A 27,219-nucleotide genomic window follows, 5' to 3' on the forward strand; every position below is an offset into this window, starting at 1 on the left:
CATGGTATTTTTCTTGTTATCTGACAACACTTGTGCTGCAGCTTAGTTACTACCAAGCCATTCATGTGGACAAACACTTAAAGAAGAACTTTAACCAAGGATTAAACTTCATTCCAATCAGTAGCTGATACCCCTTTTCCCATAAGAAATCTTTACCTTTTCTTAATAGATCGTCAGGGAGTCTATGTGGCTGATATTGTGGTGAAACCCCTCTCACAGTAGTGTAGAACTCTCAGTAACGAACATTCCGTACAGATCACCTGGCAGAATGAAAGATGTCACCACCAGTGATAAATTTTAGAACTTTTGAATCTGAGGGACAATTAGCAAATAGACTACATATATTCTGTAAAGCGCTGTGGATGATGTTGGCGCTATATAAATACTAAATAACAATACACCCAAATATCAGTTTTGGCTTCCCTGCAATTTCCCCCCTGAAACTGTCAGTTCCATTAATGAAGCTGAAGTATAGAGTTTATATATTTATATTCACTGATTGTTCTTTTTTTTTTATTTGCTTTTATCATCCTAAATTCAGTATATTTAATTTCAAAAGCTATCTCCTTTTGTTATTATGTTAACGTATCAACACTCATTATGTCATCTTAGGAGCAGAAACATTATATAGCACAGTGTGGGGTTTATTCTCTGTTAGGTGCATTACACAAACTTTCCTATTTCTCTGAGACTATACACACTTCATACAACAAAGGAAAGGAACTTTCTCGGGCTTCATGCAATTTAAGTGAATATTCAGTCATGTTAGATAGAAAAACTATCATAACTCCTTACGGGCTGGAACCCACAGGAGCGCTTTTGGCAGCGTTTTGGCAGCACTGCGATACGCTAGCAGTTTGCCAAAACGCTGGGCTAATGTTAATGGATGGGGCAACTTCCACAGGAGCGTTTGCGTTTCCCAGAAACGCAAACGCAGGACCTGCAGCATTTTGGGAGCGTTAGCGCTTCAATGTAAAGTATTGAAACGCTAGCAGGAACGCTCAGCAAAACCTAAACTGAGCGGTTTTGCTAGCGTTTTGCGGTTCAGCACACTGTAACAAAATTAAAAATAATTCACAGGACCAATCAGGATAAAAACGCAAAACGCAAAACGCTAGGCACCCGCTGGGGAAAAAAATACAATGTTGCAAAACACGACCAAAAACGCGCATGAATCCGCTTGCAAACCGCTCAGACAAAACGCTAGCGGTTGCGTTTTGCGTTTGCCGTTTTCAGTGGGTTCCAGGCCTTCATCAGCATTCAGTATCACTGCTGCCAAGTTCACCTGAGAGAAAATAAAACATGACGAATTTACTTTCCAGCCACCAAAGATGGTAAATTAAGCAGACATGATTTTACTACTAATGATAGGTAATACTTCCTGAGAAGATGGAAACTATACATACTTAAGTTAAGTCTGCTTAAAGGAAACCTAAACTGAGAGGGATATGGATTTTTCCTTTTAAAATACCACTTGCCTGACTCTCCTGCTGATCCTGTGTCTCTAATACTTTTTACTTTTAGCCACAGCCTCTGAACAAGCATGCAAATCAGGTGGTCTGACTGAAGTCTGACTGGATTAGCTGCATGCTTGTTTCAGGTGTTTGATTCGGTGTTTGACTACAGCCAAAGAGATCAGCAGGACTGCCAGGCAACTGGTATTGTTTAAAAGTAAACATCTATATCTCTCTCCGTTTAGGTGCACTTTAAGGAGTTGGATGCGGACTGCAGAAATGGAGGTGCTCTTAAAGGTACAGTGACTGTTCCATCTGAGCAAGTACCTGATGCATGGTGGACACCACCAATAAAAAAGGATACACATTAAGGAGGTGCATTGTTCTGGCTGTGGGGTGGACAGCTGTGGCTTTTGTTACTTTTGTTTGTGTCGATGGAAGCATATGTACCTCTCCTGACTCCAGTCGCCACTTTTCTCTGCCAGCTTCTCATTTTGCTCTAAGCTTTAATGCCATGGGAGCACAGTGAGCCTGGAGATCTAGTGGCCAGTTCAGAAGTTGCCAGGTAGACGCATGGAAGCTGGAATGAGGACTGGTAGATATGCATTTCTCAGCATGCTCCAATGCACACTTTGCATAGGGCTCCACTCTTGGTATATCACACAGAGATAAGCCAAAACAAAGCAGAAATATACCTTTGAACAATCCTGCAGTAAAATCTTATCTCAAGCTGTCTCTCACTGTTTCTTGGCTGTTTAAAGGAATACTATCGATACCCAAGTGTTCTAAAATGACAGTGTGCAAATAATGTCTAAGTAGCTGTGTAAACATTTTCCTACTTTTCATGTTAAAGAGAATCTGTATTGTTAAAATCGCACAAAAGTAAACATACCAGTGCGTTAGGGGACATCTCCTATTACCCTCTGTCACAATTTCGCCGCTCCCCGCCGCATTAAAAGTGGTTAAAAACAGTTTTAAAAAGTTTGTTTATAAACAAACAAAATGGCCACCAAAACAGGAAGTAGGTTGATGTACAGCATGTCCACACATAGAAAATACATCCATACACAAGCAGGCTGTATACACCCTTCCTTTTGTATCTCAAGAGATCATTGTGTGTTTCTTTCCCCCTTCTGCTCTCATGCACTGAAGTTTGCTCTTTTCTTCTTGCAAACAGCTTTGCCCTTGTCTGTAATCCTCAGTATGTGAAAGCCCAGCCAGCTCAGAGGACGATTTATCCAGCTTGTAAAAGATAAGAGAGAAGAGAGAATCTGCCATAATCTAAATAACACACAGGCAGTGTGTAGAGAGGGGCCTGGAGGGGGAGATTCATCACAGAACCACAACACTGAAGAACTTGGCAGCTTTCCAGACACAGGCCGACAAGTCTGACAGGGGAAAGATACATTGATTTATTACAGAGACTGTTATAGTAGAAAGTGCTACAGTAAGCCAGAACACATTAGAATAGCTTTTGGAACTTGTAGGATGATAAAAAACAGGATGCAATTTTTGTTACGGAGTCTCTTTAAATATCAGAGGCAAAAGCTGTAATTTATTGAGGGTAGGATTTAGCTATATTGGGACAAATCAATTGCAGAAGGGGTGTCTGCTTCAATGCACAGCCAGAGTTGCATATCAGACTACAGAAAGCAAATATCAAACATATCAAACTCTGAAAGCAAAAACAGTATGTCAAGCTGTGACAATTAGTTACATTTCCTCTGCTCTCTTCAGACACTTCAGTCAGAAACACAGGACACAGGAGCTGCAGCTGTTGGGAGCTCTCTTCTCTGTCACACACAGAGCTACACATAGAGTTAACTGATCAAGTGTGAGGGGAATTTCCCCTCTCCTCATGGCTCTGCAGTCAGTTTTGGCGTCAGTAAAGTTTGAATGTATTTTGATAACAGTAAACAAAGAAGTTGCTACTAAAATGTATACACCAGTACTTAGCAGCACTTCCCAAACAATTCCTGTGTCAATTGAAAAAAATATGTGAATCGATAGTATTCCTTTAAGTGCTTCAAAAAAAACAGGACTGTATTCGACCCAGTGGGTCAAATAGATAAGAGGAGCTCTTTTGCATAGATAACAACGGAAGTTTTTTTAACTCTTCCTGTACTGGAAAGCATTATGAGACTTTTCTTTGCTACTAATGTTCTATTTCTTAGCTGTACAGCACATTCAATTAATTTTATCATAAGTTTATTTTTATTTCAGGTTTGCTTTAAAAGTCTTGGCTTAAAGTTATGTTGGTCTCAGGTGAATGACAACATGTTTTTTTTTATTACTAATTAGCTCCCATACAGACAAATCTTGAACAATGGTTCTCAGGCGTGTTTCTCAACCACACAGGGGTTGTATGACCTTTAACCTCTTGAGGACTGCTGTGTTAAACCCCCCTAAAGACCAGGCACATTTTCATCAAATTGGCCACTGCAGCTTTAAGGCCAAGCTGCAGGACCGCAAAACACAGCACACAAGTGATTCCTCCCCCCTTTTCTCCCCACCAACAGAGCTCTCTGTTGGTGAGGTCTGATCGCCCACCCCAGTGTTTGTTTGTTTATTTGTGCTTGGTTTTTATTTGTTTTTTTAAACAAAAACAGTTTTTTTTCCCCTCTCTTGTATAGCCCCCTCCCTCCCTCCCCCCGCCGGCCAATCCCTGTGATTAGCTGTCATAGGCTTCAGCCTATGACAGCCGATCACCTTCGTGGCTCAGGAGGGGACAGCCGTGTCACACGGCTGTCCCCAGTACAGCGCTGCTGCTGATCGCAGTGCTGTACGGGTAATTAGACGGCGATTACGCCGTCTAACAGTCTCCCGAGCGGCAATAGCCGCTCGGAGACTGAAGAGGGGGCGGAGCTCCGCCCTCCGAGAATGAGATGCGCGCGCAGCGTGCGCGCGATCTCATTCAAAACAGAGCCCCAGGACTTTACGCCAATTGGCGTTAGACGGTCCTGGGGCTGCCGCCGCGGCCACGCCCACCGGCGTGACGCGGTCGGCAAAAGGTTAACTAGTTATCATGGAAAGTAGACTATCATTTAAAGCCCTGGATTCTTATGGCCCATACTCACGGGCTACAATTGTCGCCACAACATGCGGTGCGCGCGTGTTGTGGCGACAGGTCACCCGTGAGTATGCGGCGTTGCACGGGCGCGCACCCCGACCTGTCGCTAATGTCGCCGGGCGATTGGCGCGGTCAATCGCCTGGCGACAGTCGCCGCCGCAACTGTCGCTAGTCCGCGTGAGTACGCGGACTAGCGACAGCAACATAATTGCAAATAGACGGCGCTTCCGGCGGGGGGAGGGACAACAGCGACAGCTTCCGCCGCATCAGTTGCCAGGTCCCTCCGCCGTGTGTATGTGGAGGGACCTGTCGACGAGCTGTCGCCGGCATGTCGCGCACACGCTCCCGTGTGCTAGCGACATGCCAAAAAGTTGCCCGTGAGTATGGGCCACTACAATGAGAAATGAAGGATAAAAGGAACACAGGCTAGTTACAGGTAGGATTGAGAATGTAAATGCACATTTATCTCATCATGTTACATGTCACTCCCCTTTCAATTTTGAAGACTCAGTCATTTGCAGTATTTTGGCAGAGATACACACTTAAGTTTCCCAGTGTACGACATATGGGCATATGGGTGTAGCTGCTTTGCTCTGTGTTCTGAGCACATCATTACTTTGCTGTAGCGTCTCTTGGCATGTTGTAACTGCTCTATATTGTGTTTGAACAAATTTGAACTACTTTGCATATGTACTTTACATATTATAATCTCTCTGATTTGTGCGTTGGAAGATCATAACCTGTTTTGCGTCTGGGCATATGGTAATTTCCTTGCAGTCTATCTTGGTGTATGGTGACTGCCGTAGCCTTTTGGCTTGCTATAAATACTCTAGTGTGTCTTGGCATATACGTTAGTGTGTCTTGGCATATTGTGACTCCTCTATAGTGTGACTTGGCGTACAGTAATCACTCCTGATTGTGTCTAGTCATAGTGTAATCACTGTATATTGTGTCTGGGCATAATGCAACTACTTTACATTGTGTCTTGGACTACTGTTAATATTCTCACATTCTTCCTGAGCATATCTTAACTCTATCATGTCTGGGCTTATCATACTCAGGCTTGTGCCTGTAACTATAATGCATTTGTGTATCCATATTGTAACTACATTGTTTTGACATATTTTAACTACGTTATAGAATTCAAGAGCCAAGTATTCCAGTCTAAGAACAAAGTTTAAGGCAGGGGTCACACTTGTCTTTCAGTTTCTACACTTTTCAGAAAACTGAAAGACAAATGTGACCTCTACCTTACAACAGCTGTAATTTATAGAGAAAACTGACAAATTGCGCAAGATGTCAGTTTTTTTTCTGCATGTGAAATCTGCATTAAAGTGTGACCTAGCTCATTGATTAACATGAGTTCTCAGTTGAAGTCAGTTTTTCTGTGCAGAAAACGCGTACGAAAGCCGGTAAGTGTGACCCCTGCCTCAAAGAAACAGGCATATTTCTTCTATAGCAGCAATAGAAAGCCTCCAGAAAGATGGGGGTAGGGTGTAAAGTATTATTATTGTTGTTGTTGTTGTTGTTGTTGTTGTTATTATTATGTAAAATGTAGGCTTTGGGAAATCATGCTATAAGCCAGCAGTCTAGCATGTAAGCCTGATTTAACAGAGTATAGAGGAATGTTTAATGTTTTATGCATGTTTTATGCACTCAAACTACTTAGATCAGTGGACCTCAAACTAAGGCCCGCGGGCTGAATGTGCCCCCCCCCCCCCCCCAAGGTTTTTTTTACTGGCCCGCAAACACATAATGTATAACTTATAGATGCAGCCCACTGAACCATTAAATATCGGCGGCCTGCATATGGAATAACAGTGCTGGCACCACCCATCCACATACTGTAGAAGCCAGCGAGCAGTCATTCGCTGGCTTCCAATCCAATTCTGCATCAGGTTGCACTGCTGTCCAACTGGACTGCAGGTTGTCACCAGGGTATGCTTCACTGTCCGGTGCAAAAAGACGTTCTTCGGGCGCCGCATGACTGAATGGCTGCTGCTGGGAATTCTCCTCTGAGCATGATTGGGGGGAAATCAATACCTTGATTCAATGTAACGTTTTTCAACATCATTTTATGTGTGTTATGGCCCCCCAGCATTTTGAAGTATGTTGACCGGGCCCTTGACCAAAAAAGTTTGGGGACCCCTGACTTAGATGATGTAAATTTTTACTTCTTGCTCATGTAAAGGTGCAGATTGTAATTACTAAAACTATCTGGCGGTTCTAGTCCACTGTGACAGTAGTGAGTATCCAAATGAATCCACTGTTTTTAGCCCCACCACAGAGCACTGGAGAATTCATTTGCTATAGACCTGCTATAACCTAATGCTGGGTGCACACGATGCAATTTCCCATCTAACTGATGGCAATCTGACAGGAAGTTGCATTGTGCATACATGTCTAAACTGCTCCCAATCAATAACGGGATCAATTTTCTCGTGATAACTTTGAAAAATCAATCCGGTTATCGAACGGAAGCAGATCAGACGTGACGGAAATAACATGACCGTCCATTAATTGTTGGACGGGAAATAGCATTGTGTGTACCCAGTATAAAGGTTGTGCATGTTCACTTTCTTGATGTGATACATTTTTAACGTATGTAGAGTGAAGTCTGGAAGGATTTTCTCTTGTAACCCATTAGCAGCTTCAATAGAGTTATCTCATTGGAGATAAGCACACTGCTTTTGACCTCAGTCGGCAGAACTCGTGCTGATGTAAATTATTGGAATGCTTTGATCTCTCTCTGCTTGCAGAAAATATAAAAACTGAAAGCAGAAGTCCTCTGTTATTGTCTCACACTGCCCCCTAGTGAAAGTGTCTATAAATACACATTACATCAGTACTAATTAGAAGCAAGGAAATCTTAACAGATAAGAAATAAAATATGTGCTAAAATAAATTGGCCTGGAGCACTTGCAAGCCTCTAAATCAGTGGTCCTCAAACTAAGGCCCGCAGTAATTCGCTGGTTTCCAATCAAATTCCACATCAGGTGACACTGCTGTCCAATTGGACTGCAGGTTGTCACCTGGGTATGCTTCACTGTCTGGCCCACAAAGACTTCTACATCATTTTATGTATACTCTGGCCCCCCAGCAGTCTGAAGCATGTTGACCCGGCCCTCGACCCAAAATGTTTTGGGGAACCCCTGCTCTAAATAAATTGGCTGCTAAAGGGTTAAGAAAACTTATATTACCCAATCCGTTGTGTCTTTCTGCATTGCAACTACTGTATCTAAACATATTGAGACTATTCTGCCATGTGTGGCCATATTGTAAAGTGTATATTGCATGCATAATTACTTACTTAGGAGATAAGCAAGAGTGTGTTGCTACAAATATAAACTCCTGTGCGAGGCATAAATCTGAAATTCCTCTGCAGACAATAACACAATGATGCACATCTTCCCTTCTCTGCTGGGTAACTGCACTGCATTCTGCCTGAGTGTACTGCACCTACTACTCCTTCTTACTGCACCTACTACTCCTTCTTACTGCACCTACTACTCCTTCTTACTGCACCTACTACTCCTTCGTGTATTTCTAAAAGGATGTAAAGGATAGTGTTTGGCACAGGCGCTGGGATAGTGGGTAGTTAAAGAAAGGCCAGAAGATTAGGTTTGAAGATGGGTTGAAAGGTTGGGGTTGGTGACGGTGAGGAGAAGGGGCAATGTATAGAATCATTTCTGTATTGGAATGTACAACCTTATGGGATTCCAGTTACTTAATTATAAAGTGCATAGTGTCAAAACAAAAACAAATAAAACTGCACTGAAACACACAGTGCCTAACTGTCACATGCCAAAACCCCTTCACCACAATAAGGTCTGAGCTTATAACTGCACCACATTGTGGAAAGATCCAATCATCAAAATATAGCGAAGACAAATATTTACCATGCTGAGTAACACTGTGTCTTTTGTTTCTGCTTTGTTACTTCCCTTGTTAGTACTGATGTTATTTATATTAAAGCGGAATATAACCCTGCATTTCAACTTTGCTCTAAAACATTATTTACAGCATATTATATGCAAAAAGCATTTTTTTTTTACTAGACCAGCATTGGAAGGGTTAAACACAGAGGTTTTAAGTTCCATGCAGACATTCAGATGGTTACATTCTATTTAGTTAGTGTGTAACTGTTTATCAATATATACATCTCTTTGGCTGTCCTCCAAGCTCCTTCTCAGTGAGAGAGATGAGTCATAATAAACACATATTTGTAAACAAAAAGTATCTAACTCAAGTTCGGATTCGGTTGCAGAAATCTCTAGGGACTTTAAAGCCCTGTGTAACCCTTCCAATGCTGGTCTAGTAAAAAAAAAATGCTGGTTGCATATAATATACTGTAAATAATGTTTTAGAGCAAAGTTGAAATGCAGGGTTATATTCCGCTTTAATGGCAGACACATTCTAGTTGATCTGTTAACCTTGCCCTTTATAGAACCTTTGCTGGTAGTAGTAAACTTGTAACAAGTTAGGGGTTAGAAGTTGTGTGCTGTTTGAAGTCTGTGGCAGTGAAGCAGTTAATATTGGAGGAGGAGCGTCGCCTGTCTTGAGCAGGGTGTGGAAAGGGTTAGTAATCTCTTGGCTGTGTTCCTTAGTGACAGCTGGAGGTGCAGAGCATTTCACATCTGTGTTCGCTGTAGCCATGTGCAGGGTCCCTTCTCTAGCTGTCTCCCACTCTACTCCCCCCTATCACTGTGCTGTGAACAATGAACAGAGAGATTCTGACAGAGCCGCATGGGGGACACAGAAAGGTACAGCGTGATCAGACACACCTCTCTCTTATTTTTTCTTCTCTTTGAATGGCCGTAGTACAAATCCGTTGTGCATGTTGACTGTAATAATCATACACGTTTACTGTGATACATCGCTATTGTTTGATTGTCAGCGTCTTCTGTGTTTACATCATTTATAAATGCCCCTTTTCATCCCTTTGTCTACGTGTATCAGCTGTAACAGTGGAGTTTGTGTGACTGAGCCACATTATGCCAGTGAAGGTTGCCTTATTGTGTCTGCAGTCAATGCGAAGCATTCATGTCTTGTGTTGAGGGTGGGGGGCTTGTGGTGTGTGGGGGGCAAGGGGAACACAGCGTTTGACATTGTTAACTGTTAATGACTATACTCTGTGTAATGTACATGTGTTTGGAGTAGTAGAGACTGCAGTGGCAGCTGATTTAATACTGTGGTTAAGTGACTGTACGGAGGATCACAAAGGGTGAATGCAGAAGTACAGCTGCCTAGTTTATATCCAGTGGTGAAATCCAACTGACAAGACCGCAGTGATTCACTGACACTTAGCCTGACCTATTAAATATCACATTGGAGCTCTAAATGCTGTTAGTTCCCCTCTTGACACATGTGTGCTCTGCTAATCTCTGAGGTACATCCCGTAGTTCAGGAACGCTGCAGTGACTAGGGGAGAGCGCGGGGAGGAGGCGGCTGTATTCAGGTGTTGATGGCTGGAAGGGGATTCTCCAAGCCCAGAGGAAACTCATTGCTGTGTGAAATGACAGGCTTTCTCCGCTCATGTAAAAACTGAACAATGTGCAGAGCATCATGTGCATAGCTGTACACACACAACATGTGCATAGCTGTGCACACACAACATATGCATAGCTGTGTACACACAACATGTCCATAGCTGTACCCACAAAACATGTGCATAGCTGTACACACACAACATGTCCATAGCTGTACACACACAACATGTGCATAGCTGTACACACACAACATGTCCATAGATGTACCCACACAACGTGGGCATAGCTGTACACACACAACATGTGCATAGCTGTACACATACAACATGTCCATAGCTGTGCACACACAACATGTCCATAGCTGTGCACACACAACATGTCCATAGCTGTGCACACACAACATGTCCATAGCTGTACACACACAACATGTGCATAGCTGTACACACACAACATGTGCATAGCTGTACACATACAACATGTCCATAGCTGTGCACACACAACATGTGCATAGCTGTACACACGCAACATGTGCATAGCTGTACACACGCAACATGTGCATAGCTGTACACACACAACATGTGCATAGCTGTACACACACAACATGTGCATACCTGTGCATAGCTGTGCACACACAGCATGTCCATAGCTGTACCCACACAACATGTGCATAGCTGTACACACACAACATGTGCATAGCTGTACACACACAACATGTGCATACCTGTGCACACACATGTGCATAGCTGTGCACACACAGCATGTCCATAGCTGTACCCACACAACATGTGCATAGCTGTACACACACAACATGTGCATAGCTGTGCACACACAACATGTACATAGCTGTGCACACATAACATGTGCATAGCTGTACACACACAACATGTGCATAGCTGTACACACACAACATGTGCATAGCTGTAAACACACAACATGTGCATAGCTGTACACACACAACCTGTGCATAGCTGTACACACACAACATGTGCATAGCTGTGCACACACAGCATGTCCATAGCTGTGTACACACAACATGTCCATACCTGTACACTCAACATGTGCCTAGCTGTACACACACAACAGGTGCAAAGCTGTACACACACAACATGTCCATAGCTGTACACTCAACATGTGCATAGCTGTACACACAGAACATGTCCATAGCTGTGCACACACAACATGTCCATAGCTGTGCACACACAGCATGCCCATAGCTGTGTACACACAACATGTCCATAGCTGTACACACACAACATGTCCATAGCTGTACACACACAACATGTGCCTAGCTGTACACACACAACTGCTTATTTAACAAGGCAAAGACTGCTGCCTAACAATATTTAAAATTCAGCTTTCACTTATCCAACGACAGTAATATAAAATATACTTATTGGACTTTGTCCTCTAACCATGCATTTCTGAATGGGCCTGGGGCACACTAGAGGCCGTTTTTTAGTGATTTTGGAGTTTTGCGAATCTTCGGCGCTTTGCTAATGAAAGTGTATGGAAGTGAGTACAATAGAGTGATTGCGATTTTGAAAATTGCAGGACATGCAGCATTTTGTGATTGCTTTTGCTTCATTGCAAAGTATAGGAGGGCGGGCAAAGCGCCATAAATCGTAAATGTAAGCGATTTCAATGTGATTTTAAAGCTCTGAAACTACCCAGAAGCACAGTGCATTTGAATCCACCAATCATATGGAGAATCGCTAATCACAAACGATATGAAATCGCTGACACTCTTTACAAATCGCTACCATGATAGGCGTAAATCGCTGTTGCAATCGCCTCCAATCCGATAGCATTTTGCGATCTCTTGTGTATCCCAGCCTTCAGTTGCTATGGTTTACATTGCTTTATTCAGTTGTAGATTTATTAAATAAAAACATTCCTTAGGGCTGATACACATGAACCAATTTACTCTTCCTATTCACGCACGATCCAGTCAGAATGTTCAGATTGGCTGTTAGCCAGAAGTGAATTCTCCCTCAGACCGATTAAAAATGAGTGATAAATTGCCGGTCTTGTACACGTCACAATACTTGCACATGCAGCTGAACGGTCCATCTTTACAGAACCCTTGGGAAAAGAACGTAAAGGTGTCCACGAATTATATAATCTTGGTTGTACAATTTTACTAAATCTATGTAGTAGAAGGGGAACTAGAGTAAATATAATATGCATGGATACTGGCGACTAGTCCCTCATATTGCATAAAAGTGATCAGATTGTACAATCGAGATTGTTTCATTAGTGGGCCCCTTTAGAAAGGTTAAAGACTTCATTGTAGAGGTGTGCACGGTGTTTGACACTTCGGATTAGGAAATCAATCTCAATACTTGATTGCCCAGACGTATCTGACTGTGTGTTTCAGACCTTTTCTGCTTAGCGGATGTGCTGTACAAATGACTGAATGATGGGGACAGTCATGTGGCTTAAATATAATTTAGAGAAACATTTAGAGAGACAGTGACAGCCATTATTGCTCTAAGTCACATTTTATGTAATTACTGGAAGAAGTTTGTGATGCTAGTGATATAAGCACTTGTTTACCAAAGCTGGAGAGCAGAGGAAAGCCTATGAAGTCTAGCTTTGGTAAAAGAAATATGTCTGCAATTAGGCGGTTAATGTTTGCAACTCTTGGTCATATCAGATCATAGAGAGGAGTGCATGAAAATGTGTGTGAAGCAACAGCAGTGCAATTGCAGAAGCATGTGTGCGCCATTAGTAAGAATGCTTCTGCAGTACATCTGGGGCTCTGGATATATCATTACAGTTTCTGCACATTACTATAACTGTAATGCCCTGACTTTTTGGCAACTCTCACTATCATCTGATATGACCCCACCAAGAGTTCCAACTTTGCAGTATTTGTAGTAGTTTTCAAAGAAAGTGAAATTTCATGTGGGAAATGTGTATAAGTGCTGTACAGGCCTCTTGCAATTTAATCTTTGCAATTTGTCGCCTGTTATGAATTTCCAAAATTGGCTGAAAGTGAAATTGCTCTACCTTATAAGACTGGAATCTGTATCTCTTATCTAGTACGCATACATACTAGATGGTTCTCTGCTGTGCTAGTTGGTTAAATCCGCCTCTACCGAGAATCTAGCATGTGTACGGGAGCACCCATGCATCAGTAAGAGACCCAGCCTGTCAAAACATCTTGTCTAAGCACAGGCCAACACTGTTGTTCTTTCCCTCTCCCCAGCATTCCATGCCACTCTGTTGTAGGCTGTGCCATTGTCTCTCCGCCTCTCCCTCTCCATGGCAACAGAACACATTGCTAACCTTCAGGCTAACAACGTGTCTATACAGCACTTGGCCCCAAACTGTTGCCCTAGAGATCGAGTCCCAATTCTTATGTGAAACAGTCCTTGTACGTGTCTACGACGCTTTACATTCCAACTCTTCTAGGAGTTAGAGGGCACAATCAATTGTCTGGCAGATGGTTAGTGGCCATCTTTACTCCCACTGAAGGCAAGCCAAGGTGTTCCAGCACTTCTATGTGCTGCAGTGCCTCATGGAAGGAAGGGGGGGGGGATCTGGACTGTCTGGCTCCTGAACTGGAGAAGATCAGGGCTGAACAGAACAGGACTACTGTGACCACAGGGCTTCAATTCTTTAGTGTTAAATAAGGTGATTGGTATTTTGTTTATAACTACTGCCTGTGTGTGGTCACAGGATGGGTTCTTTGTTGGGGGCATTTTTCTGGCCACTGTGGAATGTTATTTTGAAACTTCCTTTTGTTTATGTTTTTATTTGCTGCATCCTGCTCAGACATTTCACTGTAGTTCCTCTTTAATGGCTATTTCTTTAGCATTAGAGATCAGGCTGTGATGCACAGTTCTTTAGTTTCCTGGTCTTGGATGTGGAAGCTTGTCAGACAGGGAGAGCTGCGTGGAGCGTGTCTCTTTAAGACAAAAGGAGGCGGACCTGAGGTGGCTGAAAGTCTCTCTTGTGAAGTGTGAAGAAGCATTCAGTATCCCAGTCACCCTGCAATGATGAGTTGCCTGTTAGAAAGCAGAGCTCCAGAACTCCTGACATCCAGGTAGGGCAAGGACTCCCCCCTCCCCCCCCCCTCCTCTGAAACCTTATACGCTCATCCGTTAGCTACGTCAAGCTCGCTTTTCAACTTTCCTCTTTTCAAATCTTGCTCGAGTATTGCATACTTCAGTCTGTGAATAGCAAGAAGCAATATGATAGCAGGTAGAGTGGCGTAATAATCTGAGAACAATTGAGTGATTTATACTGATTAATGTTGGTGGTTTCCTGTGGACACTTAACACATTATGCAGCTTATTTAATTATACAAAGTGCGCTTACCCCTAGCAACTAATGCAGCTAATTGCATCTCTTACTACACTCTCTGTTGTTAACTGAAATGTGATGGTTTCTGTGAATTTCTGCACTTCTCATCATTCATCTGTATCTTGGCACATCGATTTTACTCTGTGCCGCCAGCCTTCCTATGATAAGAGGAGGTTAGTGATGTGAAGTGAGCGCTGTGTCATTCTGGAGAGCCAGACATGAAATAACCCAGATATTCACAGATGACAATCACTATAAAGCACAGGAAACCTCATGCACCGGAAAGCTCAGATCACAGTGATGGACCGCAGTCTGATCAGTGTTTGTGTACAGTACATGTACTATGAAAGCAGAGCTGTAACTGAGCACGCACTGGGGCTGGCTACACAAAGCTGCAGGGGAGAGAAGTGCCGTATAGCTTAGCCATAATAAAACTGCCTGATGTCTCATTGTCTAACCTGGGAAAGAGGAAAGTCACCGCTACTAGTACTGTATATTTATTAGTGACCCTTTAGTATTATTATGTAATTATACAGTGCTAACATCTACAGCACTTAACAGTGTATATAGTCTTGTCACTAACAGTCCCTTAGAAGAGGTCACAATGTAATGTCAACCATAGTCATGGTCTAATGTCTCTACCATAGTTTAAAGGGAACCCGAGGTGAGATGGCTATGGAGTCAGCCATGTTTATTTGCTTTTAAACAATGCTATTTGCCTAGCTGCCCCTCTGATCCTGTGCCTCTCATACCCACTACGCAATTTTTCTGAGGACCAGTGATTTTTGATCGTTTCTACGATATTGCAACGTGAATACAGCTGTGCGATCACACGAACGATAGCAACAAGCGGCACCAACGACCGTCTGCAATTGGATCTTTAAGAACCCCCGATTACTCCAAGCAGAGTACCGTGATCGCCTCATATCCTGTTTGCACCCATCGTGTGACGTCGTGTGTACCTGCTGGCCGGAAGATGGATCATGGAACGCTCGTTGTCGGGGAGACATCGCTGGATCCATCTTCCTCCGTCGGGTGGTGAGTAATTAGCTTAATACTTTTAGCCATAGACCCTAAACAAGCATGCAAATCAGGTTCTCTGACTCAAGTCTGACTGTATTAGCTGCATGCTTGATTCTGGGTTGTGACTTAGACACTACTGATAGCCAAAGATCAACAGGACTGCCAGGCAACTGGTATTGTTTGAGGCCAATTCATCACTTAATCTGTGGGATTGCGGTGCGTTGCTCTTGCCGCACACATCGTATTGCTATTTTCATGAATTACAGGCACCTGTGATATGAGGAAATTGGCAGCAAACAACCCTTCAAAAACAGCTCTCTACCGCTCACTTCCTGTGGCTTGAATGAGTAGTGAGAGCACAATGTTCCGTCGCAGGGTTTGATTGCTATATGGTGGCACCGCACTGACGCCACCAACATTTGAAAGGAAACCTGTGTCACCATTGACTTGAACTGCTTCTGACGTTGATGCGGACGTCAAGCACATGATGCAGACTATGTCAGATCAGATGCTTCCAGCGCATCCCACCGCATTAACTCTGCAAGGCTCCATAGACTTGCATTGCTCTTGCAGCACCTTGTGGTAAGAAAGGGTAACGCAATGCAGGTTACCAATGCCAGTGTGCAAAGGGTCTAAAAGGAAATAAATATGGCCTCTACATCACTCTCACCTCAGGTTCATTTTAAATGGGGGGGCAGTGAGGTCATCTAAATGTTTTTGGGGATGGGATTAAAAACCTACATAGGCAAGTTGAGAACATAGAAGCCCCACACAGAAACTGCCTTGTAACATGGATTTGTTCTCCACTCAATGGCACAGACACAGTATAATGTGTGCCAAGGTGGATGGGGATGATGAGCAAAGTGCATTTACCAAGAGAGCTACCAGTGACAAGCCACGTCTTAACCGATGTGACTAGAATAAGCTGCATTTTAATTGGTTGTTTTGGGTTACTGCAGATGTGCGTAATCATTGATCTTTGTACCGCTATATTGAACAAGCCTGGCGTCACAGTGCAAGAAACTGATTTTTATTATTTGTTTGAAAGTCGCTTTTTCAAATCCGTATAATGTACTCCAGTTTACTGCAAAGTCTATTATGTAAGAGGTTAACTGGAGTTCAGGATATTAGCGAAACATGCCTTTCTCAGGTTGTGTAGACTTGTCTCTTAGCAGTATGACTTATGGCAGAGCCAAGCTAATTTACGTTGGGGTCCCTCTTGTCAATGGGTTGTTTTTCTAGGCTCTGTTCTAGCGAAATATTATGCTCAATCCTTGAAAAATGGGACTCTTAATGTAGACCATTAATAGGAATGTTTAATGTTGTGTGGCATTTCTAATACTAATACACACAGGCTACACACCATGTGTATATAGTTCAACAATTGTATCACTATAATGTTTGTAGAAGTCTAAGCTAATAAAACACATTTTTGTTTTATGTTTGTGAAGGTTAAATTAAATTAAGTGAAAAACTGTGTTTGGTTCACTATGTTCCTTGTTGGCGCCAGTAGCTCAGCACTTGTTCATCACAGCACAGATCTGCCAGCTTCGATTGTGCGTTGTTGCCAAAAGCTGATGATACCATTTTTATAGAAAACTGGTAATGAGAAGAATATGGAGGCTGCCTTCTTTAAGGTTGTTTTATTGAAAAATGCCCATTAGCTGGTTTTCATGCTCCTCTACAGGATTCAGTATCTTGGTAGTCACATGTCTGCAAGGAGCATGCAGCCACCAGTGGAGTCAGACTGGAATCAGAACACCTACCTAATTTCCATCCTTGTTCTGGGTCAGTGATTTAAAGTATTGGATAAGTGCAACAGCCAAGTATGTAGTTACATATTTTCAAAGGGCATAACAATACCATGTTTCCTTCAAGGCAGTCTACCCTCTAACCATGGCTAAACCTAATTTTTCCCCCTAACCTATGCCTGATACTGACCTTACCTGATAGCCTATGCCCAACACTGACTTTAGCAACTCATTAAAGAGACACTGAAGCGGAAAAAAAATATGATATAGTGAATTGGATGTGTACTATGAATAATTACTAGAAGATTAGCAGCAAAGAAAATGTTCTCATATTTTTATTTTCAGGTATATAGTGTTTTTTCTAACATTGCATCATTCTATATAATATGTGAAGATTATACAACACTCAGCATTTAAAATGATTCTTTCAGAGCAGTCTGTGAACTAATGACCTCTCCTCTGGCAGAGGAAAAGTAAATAGTTCAGGAACAGTTGAGATAATAAAAGTCAGAAAACAGCCCTTTCAAAGTCGTAGAGCTTAATGGCTTTTTTTGCATAGAGATAACAACTGGAGTTTCTTAACTCTTCATGTACTGGAAACAATTAGACTGATGTATATGATCTTAATGTTTTATTTCTTAGCTGTACTACACATACAAATCATAATACCATAATTTTTTTTCCGCTTCCGTGTCTCTTTAAAGAGAAATTTTACACAGGATTGAACTTCATCGTAATCAATAGCCCCTTTCCCACAATAATTCTTTACCTTTTCTCAAGCAGATCATCAGAGACCTTTGTATGGCTAATATTGTGGTGATGCCCCTCCCACAAGGTGATGTCAGGGCCATGGCCCTGATAGTTTCCTATCTGTGAATCTGGTTGCATTGTGTGAAACAACTGCTATTTCTAGCTGCCAAGCAGCAGGCTCACAGTGGATGAACGAATTACATGGTGAATATCAATAATTTTCTGATCTATCTTCTATTTTTTAACTTCTCACTTTGTAATGTATTAATTTATTTCTTCCCCCTACTACTATATTTTGGTAAAGTTCGTCTTTAAGTCAGGATGGGAGTTCCATGCTTTAAGCACTGCAGCTAAGTCCAATAGCACAATGAACCACTTCCAGATCTTCTGCACCAAGATGACATTCTTACATCGTTAGCTCTTGGTCTGTGAAACATCAGTCACTCATTATGACCACTAGAGAGCGATGTGCTGCACTTTCAGAAGCTAGAGGTTCTGCTTTGTGTTCTGTACATGTACACTTTGGACCCTGTAGTCATGATACTGAGGAGATCTAGCTTCACACCCATAGCAGAAAATGCATTGCAGACTGTTTCTCAGCTTCCATTTTTTTATGTATGTCATAGTAAATTTGCATTAAAAGCTGTTCCCCTCCTCTGCTTACACCGCTCATACTGTGGATGTCCTTGGCAGCTTGTGTTGGGCCATATGAATTGTTATGCATAGAGTGCTTGGGTGGGGCCCAATGTAAAACTTGCACCGGCGCCCAAAGCTCCTTAGCAATGCCACTGCATGTTACCCTGTCTATACCCTCAGACCCTTTCCCTGCAAACAGGAACTGTGCCTTATAGCTGCGTGCACATTTTCACCATCATCACCATCTAAATATGTGTAGTATTAGTTGATTATTATGCTGAGGATCCTCCTGTACATTCAGCTGAAAAGAGTGTTCATTTTGCTGTCAGGAATATATTATTTTGCATACTGTGTGTGCATTTATGTATAGGAAGGTTATTTTACAATACTTGATTCACTGACTGAATCAACGAGACACCAGCCTTTCAATAAACTCTGTGTAGGAGGTGTAATAGGCTTTAATAATTGATGTCTGGGTTTTGAAAGTCTGCCGGTGTTTTTATAATATGAACGGAAAAGAAAATGTACGGTACCTACTGGCGTTCCTCTTATTCCTGTACTTCTTATGTAGGTAGCGCATATGTGAGGTGAACAGCTTTAGCACAGTGAACTTACTTCCACCCTATACATGTCATTTACTCCAGTAGTGTAGGAGGAGGTGTCACAGCAGTGGCAGTCTACTGTGGGTTCCTCATCCAGTGGACTGTAGAGACTGCTGCTGTTATTATTTGGTATTTATATTGTGCCAACATCTTCCGCAGCACTGTACAGAGTATACATATAATGTCACTAACTACCCTCAGAGACGCTTTCAATCTAGTCCCTACAATAGTCATAAGTCTATCATTGAGTATGGCCAATTTAGGGGAAAGCCATTTAACTTTGGGGATGCTGTTTTGTTACATTCATATCATTATTTGTTTTGGGGATGCTGTTTTGTTACATTGATATCATGGCAGTTGTGGGCAGCACCCTACCGATAAAAGTTGCCAAAATACACAGATCTAGAAATCTTTTGTCTGCGTCTCTGCTTCCTGTATTTAACCTACCAAGAGTGGAAGTCATGCAAGAAATTTCACCCAGTCATGCAGAGCTGTCCATGTTGTTCCCTTCTCTTTTAATGGCTTTGCGCGTAAACTGTTTGTTTAGGCTGAAGTTCCTCTTTAATCTACAACAGCAGTTTGCTGAGGATGTTTCAGCTTGGTTGGATCGCTGAAGGGGAGGTCACCCATATTAGGGGTAACCTAAACTGTCATCTGAACTAATCATTTTAAGTGACAAAAAATTGACCATATGCATATAGCTTTATAGACTCTAGATGATCAGATGGCTTTTGAAGTGGTGCTGAAAACCTTTACAGGGTTTAATGTGTATTCGCCATATATTCTGTACCTTTCCTGATGGTTTTCACTTCAAAGGATCAGCGTGCAGTAAAAGATTGTAAGCCTGAGGGGGCAGGCCCTCTTCCCCTCCTTTGTCAGCTTGTTATGATTGGTGCCTCCTATGTCAGCCTGTAAGCTGTGCCCCTTATTAATTTACTGTACAGGGCTGTGTGATATGTTGGCTCCTCTGAAATATAAGATAATGAAAGCAGCAAGTGCTTCGTAGTATGTTGTAATAAAGGGGTCTTGAGCCTTGGGTGCTTGTTATGACTTTGTTATGACTACTTTCAGCAGCATTTTCTATTTTGATGAGACGTACAATGATAAAGTTACTTTGCCCATCCTCCCTATAGCTTACAGCTATGTGTTGAAAGTGCCCAGGATGTAGAAAACAAAGATAGTAGAAAAAAGAGGTATTGTTGGCTTACCTGTCTTGCAACTATGCACGAGTCACTATACTGGACAATATTCAGTTTATTTGCACAAAAACAAAAGGCTTTTTTTATGCGTGCAAATAAACTGAATACTGTCCAGTATAGTGACTGGTGCATACCTGCAAAAGAAGTAAGCCAACAATAGCTCTTTTTTTAATTGTTTTATATACTCCAGGCGCCTCCAGCACATAGTTGTCAGTTTCACACCTCAGTTGGGAGGTTGTTGCTTTTTATTTTCATTTTTTAAAACTTCTGCACCATCAGGAGAGTGACCACTCGAGTCTCTGAAGCTCCCCGTGAGTGACCCAAACTAATGAGGAGACCAGTTTTTCCCTGCAAGCTTGAATGGGTGCTTGCATTCCCACACAACTAACTATGTGAATAGTTTTTGTTTAAATATTTATTTTGGTGCATTAAGCTGGTCATACATTTATAGATTTCTACCAAATGTTTAATGTCCACCCAATGTTCCAAAATGATTGATTCCTTTCTGAAAATAATAGATTCAGAAAGAATCAATTCCTACTATACACTGCACAACAATTTCCAATAGATTCCAGCAGGCAATCTATTGAAGATCGATCAAACTGCACTTTCAATGCAGCACAAAGCTGTAGGCCATCCAACTACCAGTGCTCTTGCCCCGCTCCCAATTGTATTACATTTTCCATCCTGTCAGACAGATACTTCCAATCTATAATTAGTCAAAATTGATCAAAATCAGTATCGATCTGACATTTTGGGAAATTGATACCCAGCAGATGAATGAAAACTGCAAGGAATTGAATGAGAAAACCGAGTGTATGGGCACGTAAATAGTACCACACGATTGGCTCCTGATTTTTCTTTTGTGTTTTCTCGGTCCTTGGTTGTTCTTGCTGGGTCTGCCAGTCCATATCTCCCAAGTCTCCCTATAGCTTGAACACCTCTAAACTGAATTAACTCTCGAGGTTTCATGTCTTCATCACTTAATTAAGGCAATCAGCTTCATGATGACTTGAAGATCTTTAGTGTAAATTGACCCTTGTCTTGTTTCATACACACAATTATATACTCAGAATTGTGAAACAAGATATCTTAGCTCAGTTTGGCTTCATTGTTGAGAGATGGAATGCTGAGAAACTGGGATGAAGCAAAGAAAATGAAGAAGCTCTCTTTTCTTATGTTTAGCTGAATAAACGCGTTTGTCCTTACCTGTCAGACCTGACAAGGAAATGTAAAGAAAGAAAATATTTTCCCACTTGTAGATAAATGTAAAAGGTTTCTTGCATAAAAGTCATTGCTAATCATCCAGCTTCGGTGCCTTTGGGAGGCAAAGAGAACAAAATGTCTTGATTCACTAAACTGTTTACTGCAGAGATTCCCATGCCTTTTTTGGGGGGTTTTGAGTCAAAATGAGCTACCTACATTGCAAATGCTAAACTTTTTTAAAGGAGGTATATTCATTTCCTGACACGCTCTGGCTGGCTCTGTTCACACTATGCTACGCCCCTGAGCCTCGCTCCTTCCAGTGGCCAGTCCGAGGATCCTTGGCACTGTCTGTGTCACATGGCACCATCATTGTTGCTGTATGCTGTTTGTCTCTCACCCTCAGTGTGCTCGTCCAAATGCTGTAATTCAGGCATGAGGCTCATGAGGCGAGATAATGTACACTCTACCCACCTACCGTGTCCTTGCAATGAGCAAAACCCATGCGCTTCTGAATTTCGAAGTGCAGGCAGTGTGTACAGGCCCTAAGATTTTTTTTTGCTCCTCTGTTGTTGCCCCTACAGCAGGGCACAACATGCACTCTCCTCTCTCCATAGACTAGAACAGTTTGCAAAGTAGCCTCTCTGTTAATAGATCATTTCCTGAATTGTCCCAGGAAGATCTTTCTGGGTGACAGTTATTGAAAGAGTGCACGGAGCTGCCGTTGCAGAGGCCATTTTTCTCTTCCCTGTGTGTTTTGTACTGTGACAAGATGAATCGTGTTTGAGTAAAAGTATTAGGCTTGAGTAAGCAGAGAAAGCTAGGCTGCAGATTATTTCCCATCATTCCCGGCATTATCACATGACAGGGCTGCAATAGAACCATGGAAAAAACAGTAACATTTTGACCATCAGAGATAAACTTTTAGGCCTGGTGCACACCAAAAACCGCTAGCAAATCCACAAAATGCTAGCAGATTTTGAAACGCTTTTTCTTATTTTTCTGTAGCGTTTCAGCTAGCATTTTGCGGTTTTGGGAAGCGTTTTTGGTGTAGTAGATTTCATGTATTGTTACAGTAAACCTGTTACTGAACAGCTACTGTAACAAAAAACGCCTGGCAAACCACCAGTGCCGTTTTTCAGAGCGGTTTGCGTTTTTCCTATACTTAACATTGAGGCAGAAACGCCTCCACAATCTAAAATCTGCAGCAGCCCGGGAGTATGCGTTTCTGCAAAACGCCTCCCGCTCTGGTGTGCACCAGCCCATTAAAATACATTACGCAAGCGGATAGCAACCCGCAGCCGAACCGCTCTGGTGTGCACTAGGCCTAAATTGTTGTGAGCAGTTCATATTCAAACTGGCATCCGCCCATATGGAGACTTGAGCAATATTGCAAGATTGAAGTGACGCGTGCTACCCCTGTTAGACCGTACCCAAGAGCATGACTGTTCAAGCGTGTTTTAATTTTTTTTTTCTAAATTGTATCACACTTTTTCTTGCTTTCCATCCACTTCTCTCCCTCACTGTTTCTTTCTCCACCCTTCTTCTTCCTTCCTGGCATTTTTATGTTTTGTCCACCATGAGGTCATAAACATGTGTAATTGGTATGAGGCCCACAGCCATTAACAAGGCAAACACTCCCTGCCATTACTCTAAGGAAAACATAACTTCAGGACTGTCCTCATTAAACTGCTACTCTAACAGGAATGATTACACAACCCTTGCATGTGACGGACAGAAAACTCTGTCTCTGCAGGGCTGTCAGTCTCCAGATTGTGTGGTTTGATTGAAACAGAGATAGAAAGCACACGATGCAAAGCAAGCTCATATCATTGGCAAAAAGACTTCTGGCAACCGTTGCCTAAGACTTGTTTGCAGTTTGCTATTGACGTAAAAATGTATGCAGCTCTAAAGTTCTGCCGAGATGTTCAAATGTGCGACAATCCCTCAGAGACTAAGGCAAAGACTACTCCCTTTTAACTCCATCGCTGTTACGCTCGCTGCTTCAGAAACCGTGCAGGGCTGATTGAAACAGGCTGGTATGTAGTTTAAGAGGAAAAGAAATACTGTGTATATGCATGCTTACAAACTTTTATTCTCTTAAAGTACCCTTGTCATTTAAAATATTCAAGCCTAAAAAAACCCATACAGGTACACCAATAGAACCATATAGTGGATTATGGTAATCTCATATCATTTTAACACTGAGTAAAATGATCCATTCTTATCACTATTATGACAGTTAGAGCCATTTTTAGCAATTGCACCTGGAAGCAACAATGTTTAAATTCAATGGGTGCCAACAGGAAGAGGAAGTTACTGCAGAGACAATCTGCTCACACCACATCTCTATGGTATTGTGGGCTGTGCTTAGCAGTGCAGCTGGTGACTGCTTCTCTGCCTGCAGATGAGCTTTAGTTGAAGAGATGTCCAGAATTCCAAAAGCAGGAATTACTGCTAATATATCTCATTATCCCTCTGCTGCCAAACCTTGTCGCATGCCTATTAACACCAGGACACACCAAGAGGGAGTGTGGTGTGTGGGCAGGGGAAGAACTTGCAGGAAATATAACCCCACTAGCAGGCCCAAGCCCGTTTAAAAAAGAGCTCTAGGGTCTGTTTCTCGCCGCCGCATCTTGCTGCGCACGCGCGCACGCCCCGTCGCCACACTCACACGCCCACCTGCATTCCTCGCCCCGTCCTCCTGTCTGTGTGAGGCTGGGTCCGTGCTGCGCACATGCGCAGTAGCAAAAAGCACCGACCAGCTACACAGAGACAGCACACGCAGGGACACAGGGGTTTTATTATAGAGGATGCTGAAAGTCTAAATCAGGTGTCATACTTGCAAGAATTGCACTTCCGCAATCGCCAATGAAGTCCATATCCTGCTGGAAAACAGATTTTTTTTTGCGTTTGTTCACATTTCTTTTTCGCGTCTTTTCCATATTTTAAAATCAGCTGGCAGTCTGCTTTTTTTATGCACAAATCATGCGCTTCCAATTACAATGTATTCCGCCGCAATATGGAAAACCGCAAGCAAAGGCAGAAAAATGCGGACAATCAAATGTGATCGTAGAGCACAGGAGCACCAGAAATCACATGGATCAGTGCAGGAGCAAGTGTGACCCCTGCCCTAGCCCCCCGTTTAATCTCGGTTACAGTCACCTTACTGCCGGAATAACTAAAAGATGCTAAAACAGTTTAGAAAGCCTATAATACCCTATGAAAATGTGGACGTTCCCTTGGTTATATATGCAGATAGCAGTGAACTTTGTAATGCAGTTCTAGGTAGGAGTGTCAGGGTGTAATATGAATAAAAGAAATGACTGCATTAGTCATTACTCACTTTAATCCGTGGCTGAATGGAGATGCTATACATTACTTTGTCTGCTGGCTCAGCAACATGCTTCGCTGCTTACCCTCCAATATAGCTCAGTAGGAATACAGTGCTCCATTCCTCAGCCTTCCACAGCATTCCTAATGAAATTGCCTGGTCTACTACCAAATCCTTTACAGAAGATAGATTTTTTGGGGGGCCAAAATGATTGTAACTGATCATCTTGCCATAATTGTAACATCTGCACAGGTGTTCCCAATGCTGCTGGCGGGATAAATGACTATCCCTCAAACACTGTTGTTCTTGCAGGAACCTCTTTTGTAGTTCCTCCAGCAGGTCGCTGCTTCCTTATCTTCCCCCTCCCAACTTCATAGAGCAGAACGCATTGCTCACCCACCTGAAACCATTCCTCATGATTATTTCTCCCTACAATAACTCCAAGTGTGTAAGTAGAGTAAGCCTAGGTGATTGTAATGAGAAATGGTGTGGACATTTAAGGATTCGAACACTATGAACCTCCTGGAGTGGTCCATGATGGGAGATTTCTCTCTAAGTTAGTACTTTAAAGAGGACCTGTATGCAGGAGACAGACTAAGCATATATGTGTGATCTGTGCCTTAATTCCGTTGATATGGAAACTGCAGTTTATTAGTTGTCATGCAACTCCCAGATAATGTAGTTATGTCTCCCAGATGCTTGCTGGGAGACCGCGCCTCACAGATATACGTTGAGAGATTACATCAGCAGAGACTACAGGCAACCTCAGCCAGCCTTTGCTTCAGTATTTCTCTGCAGCAGAAGAAACGTTTTTTTTTTTTTTTGCTTTTCAATAAAATTTTATTGAAATAGCTGGAGTAGTAAAATATGGCCTTTTAAAAAAAAAAAAAGGTATTTGTCTGTGATCATTTCCACGTGTGTAAAAGAGACTTGAATGGCCTCAGTACAATACGGGTTGCTGTACAAATAACCTCTTTGTGCACCTGTTTACCATACACACATCCAGAAGTGCTGGCTTATAGAACTTATTTAAGTTTACACAGTCATTAAATCCAACTTCCAGATTGCCGTTTCAGGTTTTTGGTCTTCAGCAGTGCAAAACATGTATTTTAACATTCCTATGCTAAGGCTTATGAGGGTGGAGATATGCAGGCACTATGTACAGTAAATTGCATTTGAAATGACAAAGGATTTGCTAGCAGAAAGACTGCACTGGAAAATGTCATATAGAGTGCTGCCTGCTGCTTACTGATCTCAGGTCCTTTCTTTGGACATATTCATTCTCAAACCAACTACACCGAGTGGGTACAGGTAAACAAGCTCACAAACTATTGTCCAAATGGACTTAACCTATGATGTACTAGAAACATGACTGAAGGTCCAATCACTCTCAGCTACCTGTCGTTAGTCGAACGACTGAAGGCAGCTGAGTAAATAGAGATTAAAAAATGTATATAGGCACTGACGACATCAAAGGCCAGATATCAATGGTGTGGGTATTGTCGTAGAGGACCACACTTAGAAAATCTGCCCATAAATTAGTCAGCATATATGTGCTCCGTTCTAGGGAGGTCTTTGCTGATCCCCCCTGTAGCCGGGTACCCACTAATTGTAGTGTGAGACCAGGCACAAGGTGTAGCTATTCCCAGTGAAAGGGCACATACAAGAGGAACGAAAGTCTAAGTTGGTGACTAAGGGCACTGTGTAGTGCTGAGACACCACTACTGTGTGAGTGGTCCGCAACTACATAAGCCTATATAGTCATATTGCCAACACCCTTCACAGAAGGTAAAAAATATGCTGGGGAGAACAATAAGGGGTGCTGGAATATATACAGTGCAGTGCAATTCATTCTCCCAATGCATCTTTCTAGTGTTTGTCCATGTGTGATGACATCATCTCCATCATCCAGAATGCATGGTGGCACTTCTATCAAGCTCCTGCTGATGATGCAAACACCTTCCTATAATATGGTACCCAGTCTATGCACCCATCCACTGATAACTTCGGCATCCAGTGGTGAATCCCATTGCCAACTCAACCTGCTTTTCCAGGGAAGGACCTGTGAACATGGATGAGAGAAGTGGGCTTATCAGCAAGTCGTGTTGTCTTGCCATATTTTGTAAAGGAGACAGTGGGGTCGGATAATGTGGATGAGCTTATTTGTAAGCAGGGGCGTTGCTAGGTTCCTAAGAGATCCGGGGCACCTTTGGGCACTCCAGCCATATAATAGGTGTGGCCATGCACCAGAATGTGGGCGTGGTCATAGGTAAAGCAAAATTTACATGGACTTAAAGGAATACTTAAGTCTAAAAAAAAAATGATATTTACTCACCCGGGGCATCCCTCAGCCCCTGAAGCTGGATGGTGCCCCCGCAGCCCCGCTCTGATCGTCCT

At 42.5% G+C, this 27,219-nt stretch overlaps 1 protein-coding gene across 5 annotated transcripts in view; it reads left to right on the plus strand.

Annotated features, from left to right (window-relative positions):
- NAV1 (neuron navigator 1) overlaps positions 1-27,219 on the plus strand; it is a 220,471-nt gene that overhangs the window by 101,883 nt on the left and 91,369 nt on the right. The window contains exon 1 of one of the 5 annotated variants that reach the window (XM_068269464.1): positions 9,190-9,287. The exons of the other annotated variants lie outside the window; for them this stretch is intronic. Within the exon in view, the coding sequence (XP_068125565.1) occupies positions 9,271-9,287 (17 nt within the window). The 5' untranslated portion in view covers positions 9,190-9,270. Of the gene's footprint in view, positions 1-9,189; positions 9,288-27,219 lie in introns of those variants that run through there. 5 annotated transcript variants of the gene reach the window in all.

The sequence above is a fragment of the Hyperolius riggenbachi genome, chromosome 2 (assembly GCF_040937935.1).
Source record: "Hyperolius riggenbachi isolate aHypRig1 chromosome 2, aHypRig1.pri, whole genome shotgun sequence".
Lineage (NCBI taxonomy): Eukaryota > Metazoa > Chordata > Amphibia > Anura > Hyperoliidae > Hyperolius > Hyperolius riggenbachi.